Source organism: Melanotaenia boesemani, chromosome 4 (genome assembly GCF_017639745.1).
Source record: "Melanotaenia boesemani isolate fMelBoe1 chromosome 4, fMelBoe1.pri, whole genome shotgun sequence".
Lineage (NCBI taxonomy): Eukaryota > Metazoa > Chordata > Actinopteri > Atheriniformes > Melanotaeniidae > Melanotaenia > Melanotaenia boesemani.
This window is the reverse complement of record NC_055685.1, coordinates 37,047,310-37,065,283: the sequence shown is the minus strand read 5'-3', so window position 1 is coordinate 37,065,283 and position 17,974 is coordinate 37,047,310. Positions and strand designations below refer to the sequence as shown.

The 17,974-nt window shown below is 42.5% G+C and overlaps 2 protein-coding genes across 4 annotated transcripts in view; both read right to left on the bottom strand.

The window, feature by feature from the left end:
• sh3pxd2aa (SH3 and PX domains 2Aa) overlaps positions 1-4,627 on the bottom strand; it is a 123,760-nt gene extending 119,133 nt beyond the window's left edge. Inside the window, exons 1-2 of one of the 2 annotated variants that reach the window (XM_041983636.1) lie at positions 4,173-4,627; positions 3,708-4,096 (exon numbers count right to left, since the gene is read on the bottom strand). In XM_041983636.1, the coding sequence (XP_041839570.1) occupies positions 3,708-3,803 (96 nt within the window). In that variant the 5' untranslated portion in view covers positions 3,804-4,096; positions 4,173-4,627. Of the gene's footprint in view, positions 1-3,707 lie in introns of both variants that reach the window. The other variant, XM_041983637.1, reaches the window with a different exon arrangement.
• A 2,729-nt stretch (positions 4,628-7,356) lies between these two features.
• On the bottom strand, positions 7,357-17,973 carry stn1 (STN1 subunit of CST complex). Of its 2 annotated transcripts, none has more exons than XM_041983640.1 (9): positions 17,271-17,973; positions 15,651-15,746; positions 15,404-15,481; positions 14,153-14,326; positions 13,878-13,989; positions 10,625-10,775; positions 10,367-10,489; positions 10,192-10,264; positions 7,357-7,675 (listed from the first exon to the last, which is right to left on the bottom strand). In XM_041983640.1, the coding sequence occupies exons 1-9, from the start codon at positions 17,386-17,388 to the stop codon at positions 7,518-7,520; spliced, it is 1,083 nt and encodes a 360-aa protein (XP_041839574.1). In that variant the 5' UTR covers positions 17,389-17,973; the 3' UTR covers positions 7,357-7,517. The 2 variants fall into 2 exon arrangements, with proteins under 2 accessions (XP_041839574.1, XP_041839575.1); XM_041983641.1 differs by having other exon boundaries at positions 7,559-7,697.
• Between the last annotated feature and the right edge of the window lies 1 nt (position 17,974).

The window sequence follows — 17,974 nt, the reverse complement described above, 5'->3', positions numbered from 1 at the left end:
TGAGCTTTGTGCCATGGTGCATTATCCTGCTGGAAGTAGCATCAGAAGATGCTCCACTGTGGTCATAAAGGGATGGACATGGTCAGCAACAATATTCAGGTAGGCTGTGCTGGTTAAACCAGGCCACGTTGGTACTAAGGGGCCCAAAGTGGACCAATGAAATCTCCCCCACACCAGCACATCTGTGCGTGAATTCCCAGGAACAATGCAGGGAGGACAATAGCATCCGCCTCTCTTGTGGTCTCATGCAACCTGGATCCATGCAATTTGCCAGCATCAAAGTTGGAGCTTCACAAACTGAACATCAAACCCCTGACTCAGCCTCTTCTTTTCCTCCTCCTCTTCCTCCCTCACTCTGATCCTTTTTGATAACGTTCAACTTTTCATCATACTCCATCATACCTCACCAAAAAGAGAACCGCCCGTAAACCTGTGTGCCTTCCCAGTTAGAGGGGGGCATCTAAGAAAAGCCCCCATTTTCTCATAGATGTCACTCTGTGTTTGATAGGCCAGTAAACATTTGAGTGTGGAACAGTTCTCCGAAGGGATGTTTTATGGAGCCAAATAACAGCATTTGTGCTGCACAGGAGCCTCTCAGAAATGAAATGTTGTGGGACTGGGACTTGTAAGAGAAACCAAAGCTCAGAGTAAGCATGGCCGTCCCTTCTCTGTTTTCACCTCCTCCTGCACATGTACACAAAAGCAGAAAAGTGCATGTTAGCGCCTCAGCTGTCCAGCTTTCCTTACGGTCCGACGAGCGCTTCTCTTTGACAGAAACCCCAGATCTCATCCTCCCACCCCGCCCTGCGCAGGATAAGCATTTCCAGCTGGTTTCACAAACATTACAAATGGGATTCAGTGGTTGCTGCAGATTGTGTCTTTCTCAGTTTTTTTTTTTTTCCTCTGCTTCCCTCACTCCCTCCCTCTCTTCCTCCCTTTTCTTCTCACAGTGACTAGCCTTGTCTCCAGAGACAGGGTAGATGAGAAAACTAGGCCACAGCCCGGCCCACTGAGACAGAAGAACCCAAAACACAGATCAGCTCAGTTCTGAGAAGCTCCGCTTACACCTCAGCTGCACATACCAAATCAACAATCCCTCCTACAAGCTAATCTACAGAAAGAAAATGTTAATCCATCAGCTGGAAACTGGAAGCAAGACAAAGTGATGAGTTATAAAACCACAATTAGACCATTTTGCTTTTGCTAAATATGATAGATGTTAATTAGAGAGCTAACATGCATGTGCTTGGGCGCAACTAAGCTAAGGGTTACCATGCTGATATCCCCTCCGCTCCTTCATTAGCTTATTTAATCGTTCAGGAAAAGTGCTACAGGGTGAACATCCCTAACAGAACGAAGGTTAAATGGAAATTTATTTGAAAGAAATGCAAAAAATCTTTCCAAGACAATGGAAACAATCTTCATTTTTCATAGAGACTGTGTCTTAACTAGGAAACACTGCTTGATTATTATTAGATGCAAGCAGACTTTATTATTATTATTATTATTATTATAATTATTATTATTATTATTAGAAGCGTTTTAGAGTACAGGAACTGCTGTTGCAGAACTAGCTACTGGATCTGCAGAAATCATGAAGCAGAAATGACAAAAATATCCTTCAGTGTCTGCACCAAGATGATGCGTGTCTTCAGTCTGTTGTGGAAGGTGCAATCAGCTTCACAGCGTATGTGAGGGCAGCAGCATCAGAACCAGAGACTTAAAGAAACTCCTTAATGGTTTTTATTTATTAATAAATAAATAAATAACACAATTTCCCTCTGGGATTAATAAAGTATTTTTCTTTTCATTTCATGATGGATTAAAAAGTTCTTCACACCCATTCAGATCTGCAGAATAATATGATTAACAAAACGGATGAGATGAATTTCAATTTGTTCTTTGTTCTGTTTTAGTAAATCTGACCTTACAAGCCCTTGAAGCCCTCATGAAATGAAAGCAACACATAAAAGATTTTTGATGTTGAAGATACAACTTGTTTCAAGATGTGGTAAGAGAGTGGTTTATTCCTCTGTTCAGTTGCGCACAAATTGTGTCCCCATATCATTAAGCCCATAGTTCTGCAGTAATGTGATTGCTTATAAGCTAGGTTGTGGTTTTTTCATGGTAATCATTTATTATGACTCATTTATGAGCCTGAAATGGGATTTGAACTGGAGTTATGAAGTGCAGAGCCATAGCACACACTCTCACTCCCAACAAGTGTGGTATTGATGGGTCAAGCCACAGGGGGCACGGTTCAGGGAGGTAATAACAATCACTGGGGCCTGTCATGAGGGTTCATTTGCTCCAGAAAATGAAAGTGAGCCACACTCCTTCAAAATGACCCAAACTCAGAAAGGAGCATTTAGAAGACTAAAGACTAAAAAACTGTTTGATACTTTCCAGCAACTCAAGAGCAGCTCCACCTAGGACAGGGGTCTTCAACCTGTGGCTCCGGAGTTGTAAGTGGCTCTTTGGACCTTCCACAATGGCTCTTAATATGTGGCTAAAAAATGTTTTTTTTTTTTTAATTTACATATAATAACAAATGCAGGTCTTTAGCATTTTTACAGTTTTTCAATGGAATGATTGCATTAAATTTGTATATTTTCATATAAAATCTTTTGCTTTGTATGAAAGCGTCTGCTAACTGACTGTTATGTATGTTATGAATTTCCACAACATAATGACACTAAAAGTACCAGTAATATCTTTTATCTATTTTCTTGTCATTAGGTTGGAAACTATGGGTTTTTTCTTTTTTTTTTTTCTTTCTTTTTTTTTTACTATCACCTGGTTGACTTAAATTTCTGCCTCTTCTTCATAAACCTGTAAATGGTACCCTCTTATCACAAGTTACAGCTCGGCACTCTACTGGTCTGCACACTCAACATCTACCCGTTTGGACAAGTTGACTCAGCCACATACCCTCCAAACTTTGCACAAATCTGCATGTTCTTTAAGCCTTTGGGCCACATCTGGCACCATAATCAAAGATGGGCCCAGCTCATGAGCTTTGTCCCACGTCCAGCACACTCAACACCTTACACAACCATAACACCCAGTAGCACAGATTAGTCTGCTATATGTGAGATAGTTCTCTTTATACTGATCAATAAACTGGCTATCTCAATCTTAATCTGTAACAGAAAATCACATTTTGCCTGAAAACATTGTAATATATTAGCTGACGCTGTTAGGTAAATAAATGCAGGAAAAATCCTTCTGTGTCATGAAAATACAGGCTGGTTGTGTCAGTATTACCACATGTATGCACATGTTTGGTCTATCAGCATGTGAGGGAGCCAAAAGCACAACAGGGGATTATTAATGATGAAGATAAGGAGCTGCAGCCCAGATTGGTTGCATGACAGGACACAGTTATGACAGCTCACCTGTGCTGATGACCTGTCTGCTAGAATACCATGAGGAGAGGGGGGTTAGCTAATGGCTGGTAATGGTTTGAGCCTGTTTATTATTTATAAGCAAGTGTCTTGCTGAATAAAACTCTGGCCTAGCCTCAGCAGTTCCCAGCAGCCAGACTGCATGCAGAGGACTAAATGCTGCGTTTAGGTGTCATGCTGTGACTGTGAACAGGCCAGAGACGCACACAACAACGCTGACACATCCAAACGGGACAAGGTGGGAATAAAGGTGACATGGATGAAGATGAGGCGCCAGGCCAAGCAGGCGGGCCAACTCACGTAGTGTTTGGACGGACTGCGCCTCTTCTCCACGTCCACGACTTTCACGTCCAGCACAGTCCGAAACTGCATCTTTACCGTGCAAAGGCTTTGCATGGAAGCGGCAGGCAGGCAGAGACAGCTGCCGGGGATCCTGATAAGCTTCCTTGTGTCACGGGAGAGAAATCACAACATTCCTCGTTGTGTCATTTAAAAGAGGCTTGGAGATCGCGGCCAGGCTGTCAGCGCATGTCCCCCCCTCATCCGCTGACACAAAGGCAATCAATCTGATTGGAAACTTATCAATAGTCCGTTTATGAGGCGTTTGAAGCAGCCGAATATCCGAGCTTGTTCCCCTGGTGCCACACAGAATGGAAAAGGTGGAATATAACGTCGGTGGGGGCGGTCACCTTAGGAACAGGAAAAAATAGGTAAACAGTGAAGCGAGTTCCTTTGTGTCTGCTTACAAAAGGGGCATCTGTATACCTGGAGCTGAATGCAGGAGAGCCGGCAGATCCAGCGGCTCCTGACACACAGAAGGCGGGGAAGATTCAGACACGAGTGGGAAGGGCTTCAGTCGGGCTGAAAGGGGGAGAAACACTAGAGAAAAAATGGACAAGCTGCTCGTGAGCTCCTGAAATACAATCACGGAGCTGCGTAATCTTCACTCATTCATTCGGCTTCCTCCGGTGTCCCATAAGTTTCCCCTCCGCGTCAGAGGAACGTGGATTAAAAACGGCTCAAACATCCGGTACGACCCACAGCTGTGTGTTTGGAAACAAACTACATCTTTTACGAGTTGAAACGCTGTAAATCCCGCAGCGAAGCGCCGCGTGATGACAGAATAATCTCTATCCAAGTCAGACGCAGCTTTCTGGCCGGAGACACGAGCCGCTGGAACTGAATACAGATGTTTCACAGGCGACCAATAGGAGCGGACTTCTCTGCGTGAACTAGCCAATTAACGACCAAACACTGCCCCCCTGTGCACGAGCAGCGCACACAAGCCATTTGAACATCTTCCCTACAAATCAAGCCAAAGCAGGATGTTGATCAGTTATGTAACATCTCTGTCTTCATGGCCGTACCCATGTGATCAGGAGCCCCAGACAAAACGGGGGGCTTCTTTTATTATTTTATTTTATATTAATTTCTCTTTAGACATTCATTTGTTTCTAGTTTTATTTAGTCAGGGGCGGGCTTAGAGGATATGTGATGGGGTGCAGAGCAGGTAAAGGATGACAAATGGAAATTAGACCTTTAGAAAAAATATATAAATGAAAAAATATCCAATCCAATCTAATTTATATAGCACTTTAAAAACAACACTGTCGGCCAAAGTGCTGTACAGCGCAAAGGTAAAAGACAGCAAATAAATACAAGGTAAAAACTCATTGTAACACCATGATAATAAAAAAAAACTATTGACTACTGACTACTACTGTAAAAGAAAAGACTACTGTAACGTTGTCCTCACAGGTCTCCCTAAAAAGTCCATCAGACGGCTGCAGTTAGTCCAGAACGCTGCTGCTCGAGTCCTTACTAAGACCAACAAAGTGGATCATTTAACTCCAGTCCCCAGATCATTGCACAGGCTTCGTGTCTTTTCAGAGAATTAACTTCAAAATCCTGCTGTTAGTTTACAAAGACCTGAATGGTTTAGGACCAAAATACTTCACCAGTCAGATCCCTCAGGTCACCAGGGTCAGGTCTACTTTCTGTTCAGAGTTCAGCTTTATGTTCTTCACATTTTATGTAAAGCCCTTTAAATTGCCTTGTACATAAAATGTGTGATTACATACAAGCCTGAACAGGTTGAACAGGTGTCTCTAATAAAGTGGCCAGTGAGTGACGTTTTGTCAGTGTTTCTTCAGCATTCTCAACCATTTAACTTAATCACGTCAGCTGGTATCATGACAAAATAATATCACCCATAAAGGTTGGCTAGATGAGGCTGTATTATGATCAGGAACATGGTTCAGTTCAGTTTACAATGAAAATTTGTTAGAATCTGACTTTCTCCACTTGGGGTGGCACCTCAGGGGCCCCAACAAGCCACCGTATCAGCCAGTTTGAGGTGGTTTCATTGCATATGCATGCCTGGATTAGTGGCTATAGAAATAACACAAATGCCCCACCCTAACTAAGCCAGGTAAACAAAAAAATTAACTGGGACCTTTCCTTAATAATACAAACAACCAGCAACGAGTGTCAGGCAAACTGTGCATGTCTCTCTTTTTTTTTCTTCTTCTTCTTCTTCTTCTTCTTGGCTCTGCAGGAATATTTTCAGGCCAGAAATAATCCATACTGCTGACAACCATCAGTTCATACTTCAGAATTATAGGCTGGGATTTAATGTCCAATGGATGGATTGAGCTTTACACAAATTTTCCTGCCTCCTTAACCTGATACAACGATTACTGGCTCCGAAGCATCTTTTGAAGTGGAAAAATATTTTATTACAAGTTTTTAAACTTTGTTGTGATGTTTGTGAGATGTTTATGTTGGGGAGCTGGGGAGAAAAAAAATTAGCAAATTAGGGACAAAGTGCTTCTGGACTTTTTAAAATTTTTATTCATTTATTTTTTATTATCATGTATGTGCTTATTTTTAAATTTATAACTTATCTAATCCATTTTTTCCCTTATATTTCACTATATTTATTTTTTCTAATTTTTTTAAATAAATTCAGGCGTCAAGAGGTTAAAAAGAAGGAAACTGAGGCTACAATTCACACACACTCACCAACACTGGACAACAGAAGATGGAGAAACGTTGCTGGTCTGACGAGTCTCCATTTCAGCTCCACATTCAGATGCTCGGCTCAGAATTAGGTGGAAACATCATGAAAACATGGATCCATCCTGCCTTGGATCAAAGCTTCCGGCTGCTGCTGGTGTAATGGTGGGGGGAGATTTTCTTGGTCCACTTTGGGCTCCTTAGTACCAACGTGGCCTGGTTTAACCAGCACAGCCTACCTGAGTATTGTTGCTGGTCATGTCCATCCCTTTATGACCACAGTGGAGCATCTTCTGATGCTACTTCCAGCAGGATAATGCACCATGTCACAAAGCTCAGATCATCTCCACCTGCTTTCTAGAACATGACGATGAGTTCACTGGACTCCAACGGCCTCCACAGCCACCAGATCTCAGTCCAGTAGAGCAGCTTTGGGATGTGGTGGAACGGGAGATTCTCATCTTGGATGTGATGCCGTCATGTTGATGTCGTGATCTTTGCTTCAGACCGAACCAAAGCTGTTTGTGTGGATTTAAAGAGCTTTCTCTGGGTTTAATATAATTACTGACAGGGATTTGTGCCTCTAACTGTTTTTATCATTATGGCAGTGACAATTATTTTAACTATAATTATTTTACAGCTCTTTTATTTGCATTGATGTCGTTTCACTGTCGGCTTCATAAGGAGGGAACAGATGGCGAGGAGGAGGTGGAGGGGGTGCTCTGTATAATTGCTGCTTCTTGGCAGCTTTTATTGAAAATTCTCAAGAAAAACTCAATAATTCTTAAGAAAGGATGCATACATGCAGAGTCAGAGAGATGGCCTTAATGGGGACCCGGGAGACTTATTCTTCTTGTTGCCTCAGGGCCACAAATCAGGCTGATCCTGCCATCTGTTTGTTCTCATTTATTTCCAAAACTGACAATATATCTACAAATGAGCATTTGTATTAAACAAAGTTTTTCCTTCTTTACATCTGAAATAGAACAAAAGAGGATTGGGGCAAACGCTGATAAAGAACTAAGAAGTGTTGATAACATGGTTTACATTCAAACATTCTTATTGGGGAATTGAACAGGACTGTGCTCGGGTTTAAAAAGCTGTGTAATGGTTGTCGCTGGTGCTGATGATGTCACTGTTGCACACCAGAGACTTGAGGATGAGCTCCAGAGCGGCTTTGCTGACGTTGAGGCTGTAACGCTGCCTGACAGCAGACAGGATGTGCAGGATGTGGCAACCTTTCTCAGCATCTGCAGGAGGACGAGGAAACAACTGTCAACACACACACACACACACACACACACACACAATACAAGCATCAGGATTTTAGTGAATAACATTACCTGTTAAGATGCTGAACAAGAGCTAAATAACTTTATTTTTATATACATACTTTTTTTGCATTTCATGCCTGTAACACTATCTAAAAATTTAAAAAAGACCATTTAAGAAATCAATAAGGTTGACCTTAACAAGTAAGTGTTATCAGGAATCCAAGACATACTTTATTTTCCCCTTGGGGAAATTTATCGTGGACTCAATATTCACTATTTATTTATTCATTTATTTAGCACCTTTCAAGCACAAGTACAACTCCAAGTGCTTCATACACAGTTTGAAAAAAATGCATAAACATTACATCCATTCATTTTCTATACCACTTGGTCCAATTCAGGGATGTGAGGAAGCTGGCCTATCCCAGCAGTTAGCAGGCAAGAGGCAGGTACACCTGGACAGGCCCCAGTCCATCACAGGACCAACAGAGACAAACAACCACCCACACTCACTCCTGGGGAGGATTTAGAGCAGGCATGTCAAACTGGTCCAGCAAAGGGCCGTGTGGCTGCAGGTTTTTGTTCCAACCAAGCAGCAGCACACCAGATTTGACTGATTCAATCAACTGATCTCAGTCTTCAGACAGCTGATTGGTCAAACTGTGTGCTCTTGGCTGGCTGGAACAAAAACCTGCAGCCACACGGCCCTTTGCTGGACCAGTTTGACATGCCTGATTTAGAGAGACCGATAAACCGAACATGCATGTCTTTTTGAGCTGGGAGGAAGCCAGAGAACTCTGGCCAGTGCCACCAGACTACCGTGCACACTATTAAAGTACAATAAGTACAATAAAATGTGCTAGTAAATAGAGTAAAACATTCATTACCCATTATCTAATTTTAAAGTAAAAACTGATCACAAAATACAGGAAAACGTCTAACCTAAGCTAGGCTGAGTTCACAATTAATTTGAAATTAATTTCAAACAGAAGTAATGCAAAAGACTGCACCGATTTTTTTCTCTTAATTATTCTTAAATTTATGGATCGGGGTTCTGTGACCGTACGGGGTCGGATCAGGGTTGTGTGAGGGTACAGGGTTGGTTTAGGGTTCTGTGACGGTATGGGGTCAGATCGGGGTTGTGTGAGGGTACGGGGTCAGATCGGGGTTCTGTGACGGTACGGGGTCGGATCGGGGTTGTGTGAGGGTACGGGGTCTGATCGAGGTTCTGTGAGGGTACGGGGTCGGATGGGGGTTCTGTGACGGTACGGGGTCGGATCGGGGTTGTGTGAGGGTACGGGGTCAGATCGGGGTTCTGTGACGGTACGGGGTCGGATCGGGGTTGTGTGAGGGTACGGGGTCTGATCGAGGTTCTGTGAGGGTACGGGGTCGGATCGGGGTTCTGTGACGGTACGGGGTCGGATCGGGGTTGTGTGAGGGTACGGGGTCTGATTGAGGTTCTGTGAGGGTACGGGGTCGGATCGGGGTTCTGTGACGGTACGGGGTCGGATCGGGGTTGTGTGAGGGTACGGGGTCTGATCGAGGTTCTGTGAGGGTACGGGGTCGGATCGGGGTTGTGTGAGGGTACGGGGTTGGTTTAGTGTTCTGTGAGGGTACGGGGTCTGATTGAGGTTCTGTGAGGGTACGGGGTCGGATCGGGGTTGTGTGGGGGTACGGGGTTGGTTTAGGGTTCTGTGACGGTACGGGGTCAGATCGGGGTTGTGTGAGGGTACGGGGTCTGATCGAGGTTCTGTGAGGGTACGGGGTCGGATCGGGGTTGTGTGAGGGTACGGGGTCGGATCGGGGTTGTGTGAGGGTACGGGTCTGATCGAGGTTCTGTGAGGGTACGGGGTCGGATCGGGGTTCTGTGAGGGTACGGGGTCGGATCGGGGTTGTGTGAGGGTACGGGGTCTGATCAAGGTTCTGTGAGGGTACAGGGTTGGTTTAGAGTTCTGTGACGGTACGGGGTCAGATCGGGGTTGTGTGAGGGTACGGGGTCTGATCAAGGTTCTGTGAGGGTACGGGGTTGGTTTAGAGTTCTGTGACGGTACGGGTCAGATCGGGGTTGTGTGAGGGTACGGGGTCGGATAGGGGTTGTGTGAGGGTACGGGGTCTGATCGAGGTTCTGTGAGGGTACGGGGTCGGATCGGGGTTCTGTGAGGGTACGGGGTCAGATCGGGGTTGTGTGAGGGTACGGGGTTGGTTTAGGGTTCTGTGAGGGTACGGGGTCGGATCGGGGTTTTAGAGCATTAGAGCAGATAAGTCCAGAGATTTTCCAGCAACATCCGCTACCTTTATCTTTTCCAGGGACATCCATTCAGTTTTCTACAAGACGATGAGGAACCACCTTCTGCTACATGGCAGCAGCATGACCGAGGAAGAGGAGGGTACAGCTGACCCGACTATATTTCTTGTGTTAAAGAAAAGGTCCCATTTTTCTCAATAAATAAATGTTTTCTGTTTAAAATATAGGAAAAATTAAGTCTACGCACACTTCTCTCTCTTTGAGTCCTCCTTGATGATATCTTTGATGGCTATGAGGAGATCTTTGTCCTGCTCAGTCACCTATGAAGAGCAACAGCTTCAGACAAGGTGCCAAGAAATCACTACGATAGCATGGTACAAAACAAGGGTGAACCCATGTTAGACTGTTCTGCTGTTTCTTACATGGTACACTTCATCCTGGGATTTGACTTTGCGGTACACAACACCCTCATCCTGCAGGACTTGCAGGGCCTCCTTCAGAAGCTGGCGAAGCTGCTGGCATCCAGACGGTCCAGCAACAGGCTCCTAAACGGCATCAGAGGAGAAATGTATGCAAATACAATCAGCAGTTCTACTCAGCTGCAGGTAAATGTGATGTTTCTGTTGTAGCTAAAAAGGATTTCACTGGTTTTATTCATCTTTTATTTCGTTTCGCCCTACCTGGTCTGCAGATGCTGTTTGAGGCTGGCTGGAGATCAGAGGCTGCAGGAGGTCCTGGACATCATATGGTCTGAACCTGCTCACCGACTTCTGCTTAAAGAAGTCCTTGAGGATATTTGTTGATTTGGCTACAGGATTGTCCACAAAGTTACTGAAACACAGACAAGAACAAGGCCTCAGGTTAAATCCATGCAAGCTAAAAACTGGGATGATGAAAAGAGAAAATACTACTCAACTGACTTGGCAGGTCACTTGAAGGCCTCACAACAACAGAAAAAACTATAAAACAGAGTCTGATGGAAACCGGATCATAATTACGGTTATTTTGAGTAAAGATTATTACGAACATTACAACATGGCAGGACTTGAAGCCTCCCTGGAGTCTGGAGCTCTGAATCAGCTTTGTTTGCTGTGGGATATGAACGTAAACTCAAAATGTCTGGGACGCTCAAACGCATCATCCTTTAGGTCCACTGCAGATAAGCAGCGAATGTGAGATTGATAGAGTCTAAAACCAATTTTCTAGTAAATATTTTACTGTGTTTTGTTTGTTTTTGTTGTTTTATTTGTATCCATTGACAGCAGTTGCCATTGTGAAGCAGTTTGGTCAACTGAAGTTGTTTTTAATGTGCTACATACACACGTGGACAAAATGGTTGGTACCCTTCGGTTAATGAAAGAAAAACTGAAAATGGTCAGCTGAAACATGGCGTCTGGAAAAGGCTCCCTTCAAACCTGAGACAACTGGAGCAGTTTGCTTATGAGGAGTGGACCAAAACACCTGCTGAGAGGTGCAGAAGCCTCATTGACAGTTTCAGGAACTGTTTGATTGCAGTGATTGCCTTAAAAGGTTGAGCAACAAAATATTAAGTTACGGAAACCATAATTTTTGTCCAGGCCTGTTTCATGAGTTTATTTTTTTAAATAATTCTGTTGAAGCATGGTTACAAAACGCAGTGTCTGACTATCACTGGTTAAATTTCATAGAATTTTTATTTATTACTTTTGTCAGATTATTACCATTGTGAGTTTTTCTTTCATTAATCAAAGGGTACAAACAATTTTGTCCATGTCTGAACATTTAAAATACAAGACTTATCTACAGAAGTCCTGTGGGAAAAATGTCTGCTTGTGTATCATGGGATTAGGAGGAGCACCTTTAGGCCACTTCTCACAAGGAAAAAACAAGGAAAATCTTGGATTAGCTCTCCACTCTTTAAACACAAGCTTCACATTTACTGGAGGTGATTTTTCTTTTCAAAATTTCTGAGTTATCATCTTGTCTTTCCACTGCACCTGGGCCCTCATTATCACCAGCGTACGCATTTATCAGCGTACGCACAGATCTGCGAGTATCTGTGAGTACGTGGGAACAAATTTATCATCTTGTACTTCTACACTTAAAAAACTGACCTGCAAACGCACAGAATCTAATGGTAGAAAAGAGAGACTGCATTATTTTTAAAAGGGGTCACAGGAATCTCAGCTTCTACATTTATTCTTTATTTCATATAAATAAAAATCCCTCAATTATTAATCTTGTAGAACACAAACAGATGTGTAGCTTCATTGGTTACTAAAAAAAAGACACCTGCCACAGTCAGGTGAATCATTGGCTAGATGTTATCAAATAATATTTCAAACTCTGCGCTGAGCGTCATCAGACAATCAGCTGATCTGATCCGTGAGATCGGTTCCTAAAAAGAGATCCTGTTAGATTTCTGTAAGGATTTGGGTTTGTGTTGCAAAGATTTGTTGTTGGTTTTTTTCTAAACAATGCGTTTATTAAATTTCCCTTTTTACATATTTACCTCAACATAGAACAAGTTATCGCTGTCTTATTCACACAAAGACATCAAACAAAAAATCCATTTTTGTGTTGCAAAGTTATTCTAACTTTTCTGGTAAATATCCAAGTGGGGTTTTGTTAAATGACAGGAGACATTTAACAAAACCTATTATTAAAATCCCCAAAGGAAACACGAACAGCCAGGTTAACCCTGCTGTGAATACAAAATAGTCTAACAAAAGGCTACCAGTCAGCACAGCGAACACACAGAACAGTAGTGCCACCATAAGTCTGCCAGAGTGAGGGGAAGCAGCCTGTGCTGTCTAGCTTCACCCTCCTGAATGAGCTCAGCAGCAGTCCTTTATTTGCTGGAGAACTGTGGCTGGAGTTGTGAATGGCTGAGTGATGAGCCAACCAGAGGGGAGAAGATGAAGGTGTGATGGCTCTAGCCACTCCAAACAGGGAATCAGGGGCAGGCATTTGCATGGGTGACGAGCCTCAGGTGTCAGCAATGATGGCGTCCGTAACAGGGGGGACATTCCCTGACCATCACCGAGCTGCATTGCACCATCTGTGCTGGATGTGGTCTTTTCTCTGGACCAAAATACATTATTTCTCTCAAACATCAGACTGAAATCAAACTAGAGTGCTGTAATGGTTCCAGTAATGTGTGTGGAAGTCACGTCAAATGAAGTCACTCTCATTTCTAAGTGCTTCAGAGGATAAAATTGCAACATCCAACGGTGGAAGTTTTGCTGGTTTCTGTTCTCCAGCTGCAGTTACATCTCATCTATCTGCTTTTCCCTTCTTTTATATAGTCTGTTATACCATGGTCTGGGTGAATACTCGATTCTAATTGAGCTAATGATTCGGGATTGAGAATAGACCTCTTACATTAAAAAAAAAAAAAATTGTTCATTGTCTGATATGTAAGGGATAATGGCCGTCCTCCGCTTTGTGTTGGACAGTTCACGCCTCCGTGTTGTCCGTTAATTTATGTCAATGGCCACCTCGGAGGGCATTTTCCCGCTTATACCATGGTCCATTAAGAAAAAAAAATTTAAATAAATTTGTTTTTGATTAGCATTTTGATTGCTAAACATTTTTCTCCTGCACTGAAACTTTTGCAAGTGAGCTTCACTTGTATTTATTTAAATAAATGCTAATCGACCTTGAATGACTGAACTAAACACAGATGTTTGGTTGGCTTCAAACTTGGCAGAACTGAATTCATTCTTTCTCTCCAACACTCCAAGTAGAAATGCAAGAGATTTCTGTGTGTTGTCAACCATATCTGGTTAACAGAGGGTGTTTGTGCCTGTAAATGACCATGACAGGGACATGGGATTTGTTAACAGCTGATTACATACTAACCTGCTATGACTGGCCTCTGCATATTTAATAAATACAAATATTTTTGTTCTTGTGTGTGTTAGAATCTGTGTTAAAGGATGATTTTTGTACCCCTCTGTCTTGGGCTGCAGCTTGAATGGTTTATCATAACACTGTCGGTAGAGCTGAGGAACCTCCGTCATCCAGGCAATCTGGACCGCCATCACTGGGTCGTTCACTTTATCTGAGAACAAACACACAGATGATGGATGTTCAGAGGAAGTGCATCCCCTGCGATAAAAAATGCAGTGTGTGAGAAGAGAAAACACTCAGCGTGGCCGTGTTGTGGCTTCTCTGCTGCTGGTTAGTGATGCAGTGAACTGAACCTGTAGCCTGCACAGACTCACAGTAGGTGGAGGCCATGATTTCTCTCTGCTGCCTCGACGTCTTCACGGGCCCTCGGACTCGGAGCAGCTCTCCGATCTCCAGGTGGCAGCGCTGCTGCTGAGCTTGTTTCAACTTCTTCAGCTCAGCGACCGGGTCGAAGCCTCCCTGAGCCCCATCACAGTGCTCTGCCCCTGCTACCAGTTAAAAACAATGACAACATCACAAAATGTCTGGTTGATGTCAGAGGAGAATGGGCAGACTGGTTCGAGATGATAGAAAGGTAACAGGAAGTCCAATAAGCACTGGTTCCAACCAAAATCTGCAGAACAGCATCTCTGAACACACAACACGTCCAACCTTGAAGCAGATGAGCTACAGCAGCAGAAAACCACACCGGGTGCCTCCTGTCAGCTAAGAACAGGAAACTGAGGCTACAATTCACACACACTCACCAACACTGGACAATAGAAGATGGAGAAACTTTGCAGGTCTGATGAGTCTCCATTCAGCTCCATGTTCAGATGCTAGGCTCAGAATTTGGTGGAAACATCATGAAAACATGGAGGGGGGGGGGGGGTTCTTGTCCCACTTTGGGCCCCTTAGTACCAACGTGTCCTGGTTTAACCAGCACAGCCTACCTGAGTATTGTTGCTGACCATGTCCATCCCTTTATGACCACAGTGGAGCATCTTCTGATGCTACTTCCAGCAGGATAATGCACCATGTCACAAAGCTCAGATCATCTCCACCTGCTTTCTAGAACATGACGATGAGTTCACTGGACTCCAGCGGCCTCCACATTCACCAGATCTCAGTCCAGTAGAGCAGCTTTGGGATGTGGTGGAACGGGAGATTCTCATCATGGATGCAGCCGACAAACCTGCAGCAACTGTGTGATGCTGTCATGTCAATGTGGAGCAAACCTCTGAGGAAGGTTTCCATCACCTTGTTAGATCTATGATACCAAGAATTAAGGCAGTTCTGAAGGTACTAGCAAGAGGCACCTAATAAATATTCATGTACTTTAAATTACTGACATTATAAATTAAACTAAGAGGACTCCACCAGGCTCAAACAGGCTGCGGACATGTTCCAGATGCTGTAATGTGCAAATACAACTACTCTTAATTTGCTTGTCTTCTCTTTTGGAAGTCAGGATGCAGAAATGTGTTTAACTCAATGTGCTTCTGCTTCTTTTTGTCCCTCAAACTGAATTTAACAAGAACCCTTTAAAACATGAATCAAACAAAGAATCAAACATGTTAACTCACATTTACTGGGATTTTCTTCCTTTTTCAGCAAGTCACTCTTCCAGCACAAGCAATTTATAACACCAGTACCATCATCCACTGTGAAGACACGACGTAAAATGAAAAAAAAGGTGGTTAGTGATTTAAAAGTCAGAGACATCTCATCTTAAAACATTTGTAAGTGATAGTATGAAAACAAGTCATAAAAAATCCATCTCAAATGTGATTACAGACAGACAATTCATACTTCACACAGCACGTTCAGTACCTCCATAACAGAAGAAGTCGTCTCTCTCCCTCTTGGAAACCACAATTCCAAGAACGTCAACTTTGTAGATTGGATGCAGGTTGTAGAAGTAAATACCTGAGAACGACGAGCAGATGCAAAACAAAACGTATCGATAGCGAATCTAATTCAATGAGCGAGTCAGACAAATTAATGACAGCTTTTAAAAAATCCGCACTGTGATTTCAGCAGGTGTAATTTTCTTTCTTTAAAAATGTTTAATTTAACCCAGTGATGCCTGTTATCACATTTTTCCCCAATTTATTTCATTTACTTTTGTGTATTATTGTAATATTATTTGTAATTTTTCTTTTTATGCATTCTTTTTAATACTATTTTATTTAATTGCGCTATTTGTTCCAGTTTTTTTAAATCACATTTATTTTGTTTTTATGTCATTGTAAATTAATGTAGGCACTTAGGGGTTAAGTAAAAACAGAATATGTTAGAGTCATATAAAATATATCATGTTAAAAATGGTACAAATGCAACAAATCAAATCAGACTCCAAACATCCAGTAAATGACACCAAACAAGAGCCAGTAGCAGAAAAAGCTGTTGGGAAAAGAAGATGTGGCTAGTTTTCCATGCGTGCAACCCACAAACTCAACTCTGCTGCTCATCCCACAAACGCATTTTCCTTATAAATGTGGTTTCATCTAAATTAGACATTATGATGAGACATCCCTTTTTCAGAAAGTTAAATGTTTTTCAGGATTTGTTATATTTTGTGTTTTATAAAGCTGATAATGTTTTCAGATGGTGATGACTTTGGGCTGTAGGCTGTTCGCTCTGAGATCTAGAAATGCAAGCTACTGATGCCATGTGAACAAAAACAAACCAAAACATCTCTTTTCCGTCACAGATGCTGGTCTCTTTAGACCTGAGGGGACCATCTGTAAATTTAAAATAAATACTTCCAGATTCTGACTGGTCAGGCCAGAAAAGGCGTTTTCTGGATTTCGTTCACATCTGTTTTTTGTTGCCATGGTTTTAATGTGACAGTGATAATCAAAAATGTGATTTCCAGGCTGGAATCGTGTCTTCCTTTTTTGTTTTCTTGTAATCGCAGTGGTGCCTGAGGACCTGAAGAAATCTAACAATTGTTTTGGCTTCAATTCTTTGCAGGTTTACACAGACGAATAAAATATGCCGAAACGGTTTGCTCACTTTAAAAGAGCCTTTAATATCTTTGACTAAGGGTCACCAAAAAACCAAAATGTGCTTTTGAAACTTGTGAAGCAGAACTCTGTTAGGCCTTGATCTTAAAATTATGACTGATTCTCACATTCCTTAGACTTTGTAAATCAAAATAATGACTTTATGTCTAAATTGTGCTTTTAGATTGCTTTTGTTTTGTTTAATTTTTCATATAAAATGCCTTTTTTTTATTTATCTCAAACAATTCTTATACTAATTTATAAATTTCATATACTATTACACTATCTCCTCTATATAATCCAGTTTGTCATCAGATTAACAGATTAATAGTGAACATAACACTCGATTTAACTCCTGTTACTGTGGCTGTAAAGTGGTACTAGTGAACGTTAGGACGTAGCAACCAAACTCAACAGAAGTTATGTTGTGAAGGTGATTTACCTGGTACCTGCGTGGACTCGGTCATCTCTAGGATGTCTCTGACGTACAGCCGTGCGAAAGCAGAGAAGATCGGGTCCAGTCCCCACAGCATCGACGGGGGTTCTTCCGCTGGATCCATTTCATTATCAACGTAAACGCTGATTTACCTTAATTTTAGTGTTTTCAGCGAGTGGAGGCAAGATTTCTGTCACTAGCAAGAACGCAAACTGCTTTTATCCACTAGAGTGAATTTGAGAAAACGAAAAGTCACGTGAGTCTTTGTTAGGCGTTTAAAGGTGTTCTTTAGTACATTTGTGTTACTTATATTACTCAATACGTCTGACCAGTGTTAAAAAGATTAAACAAACAGCATTTGATTAAAAATGATTTCCACCGCTGTTTCCCATCAGCCCCGACGAGTAGATATTCGCAATGGCTTATGGGACACGTAGTTTCAAGCACACAAAGAGCCCCGCTGCAAACATATAGGCGTTTTGTGTGTGTGCAACAATTTTAGAATTAATAAGTGTGGAATTACTTGATGATTTTAATGTATGGAATATTCGACAGCAACTGGTTTAAACGTAACGGTTTAGTCCCCCGCACAGACGAGGGCAGCAGAAGACTGAAATTACCCCGCCAACTGTCAAACACGCGGAGCACGAAAAGAAAAGAATGGCAGGCGCGCGCAGCGCTCGTGGACGCGCATTGATACCAAATCCGCT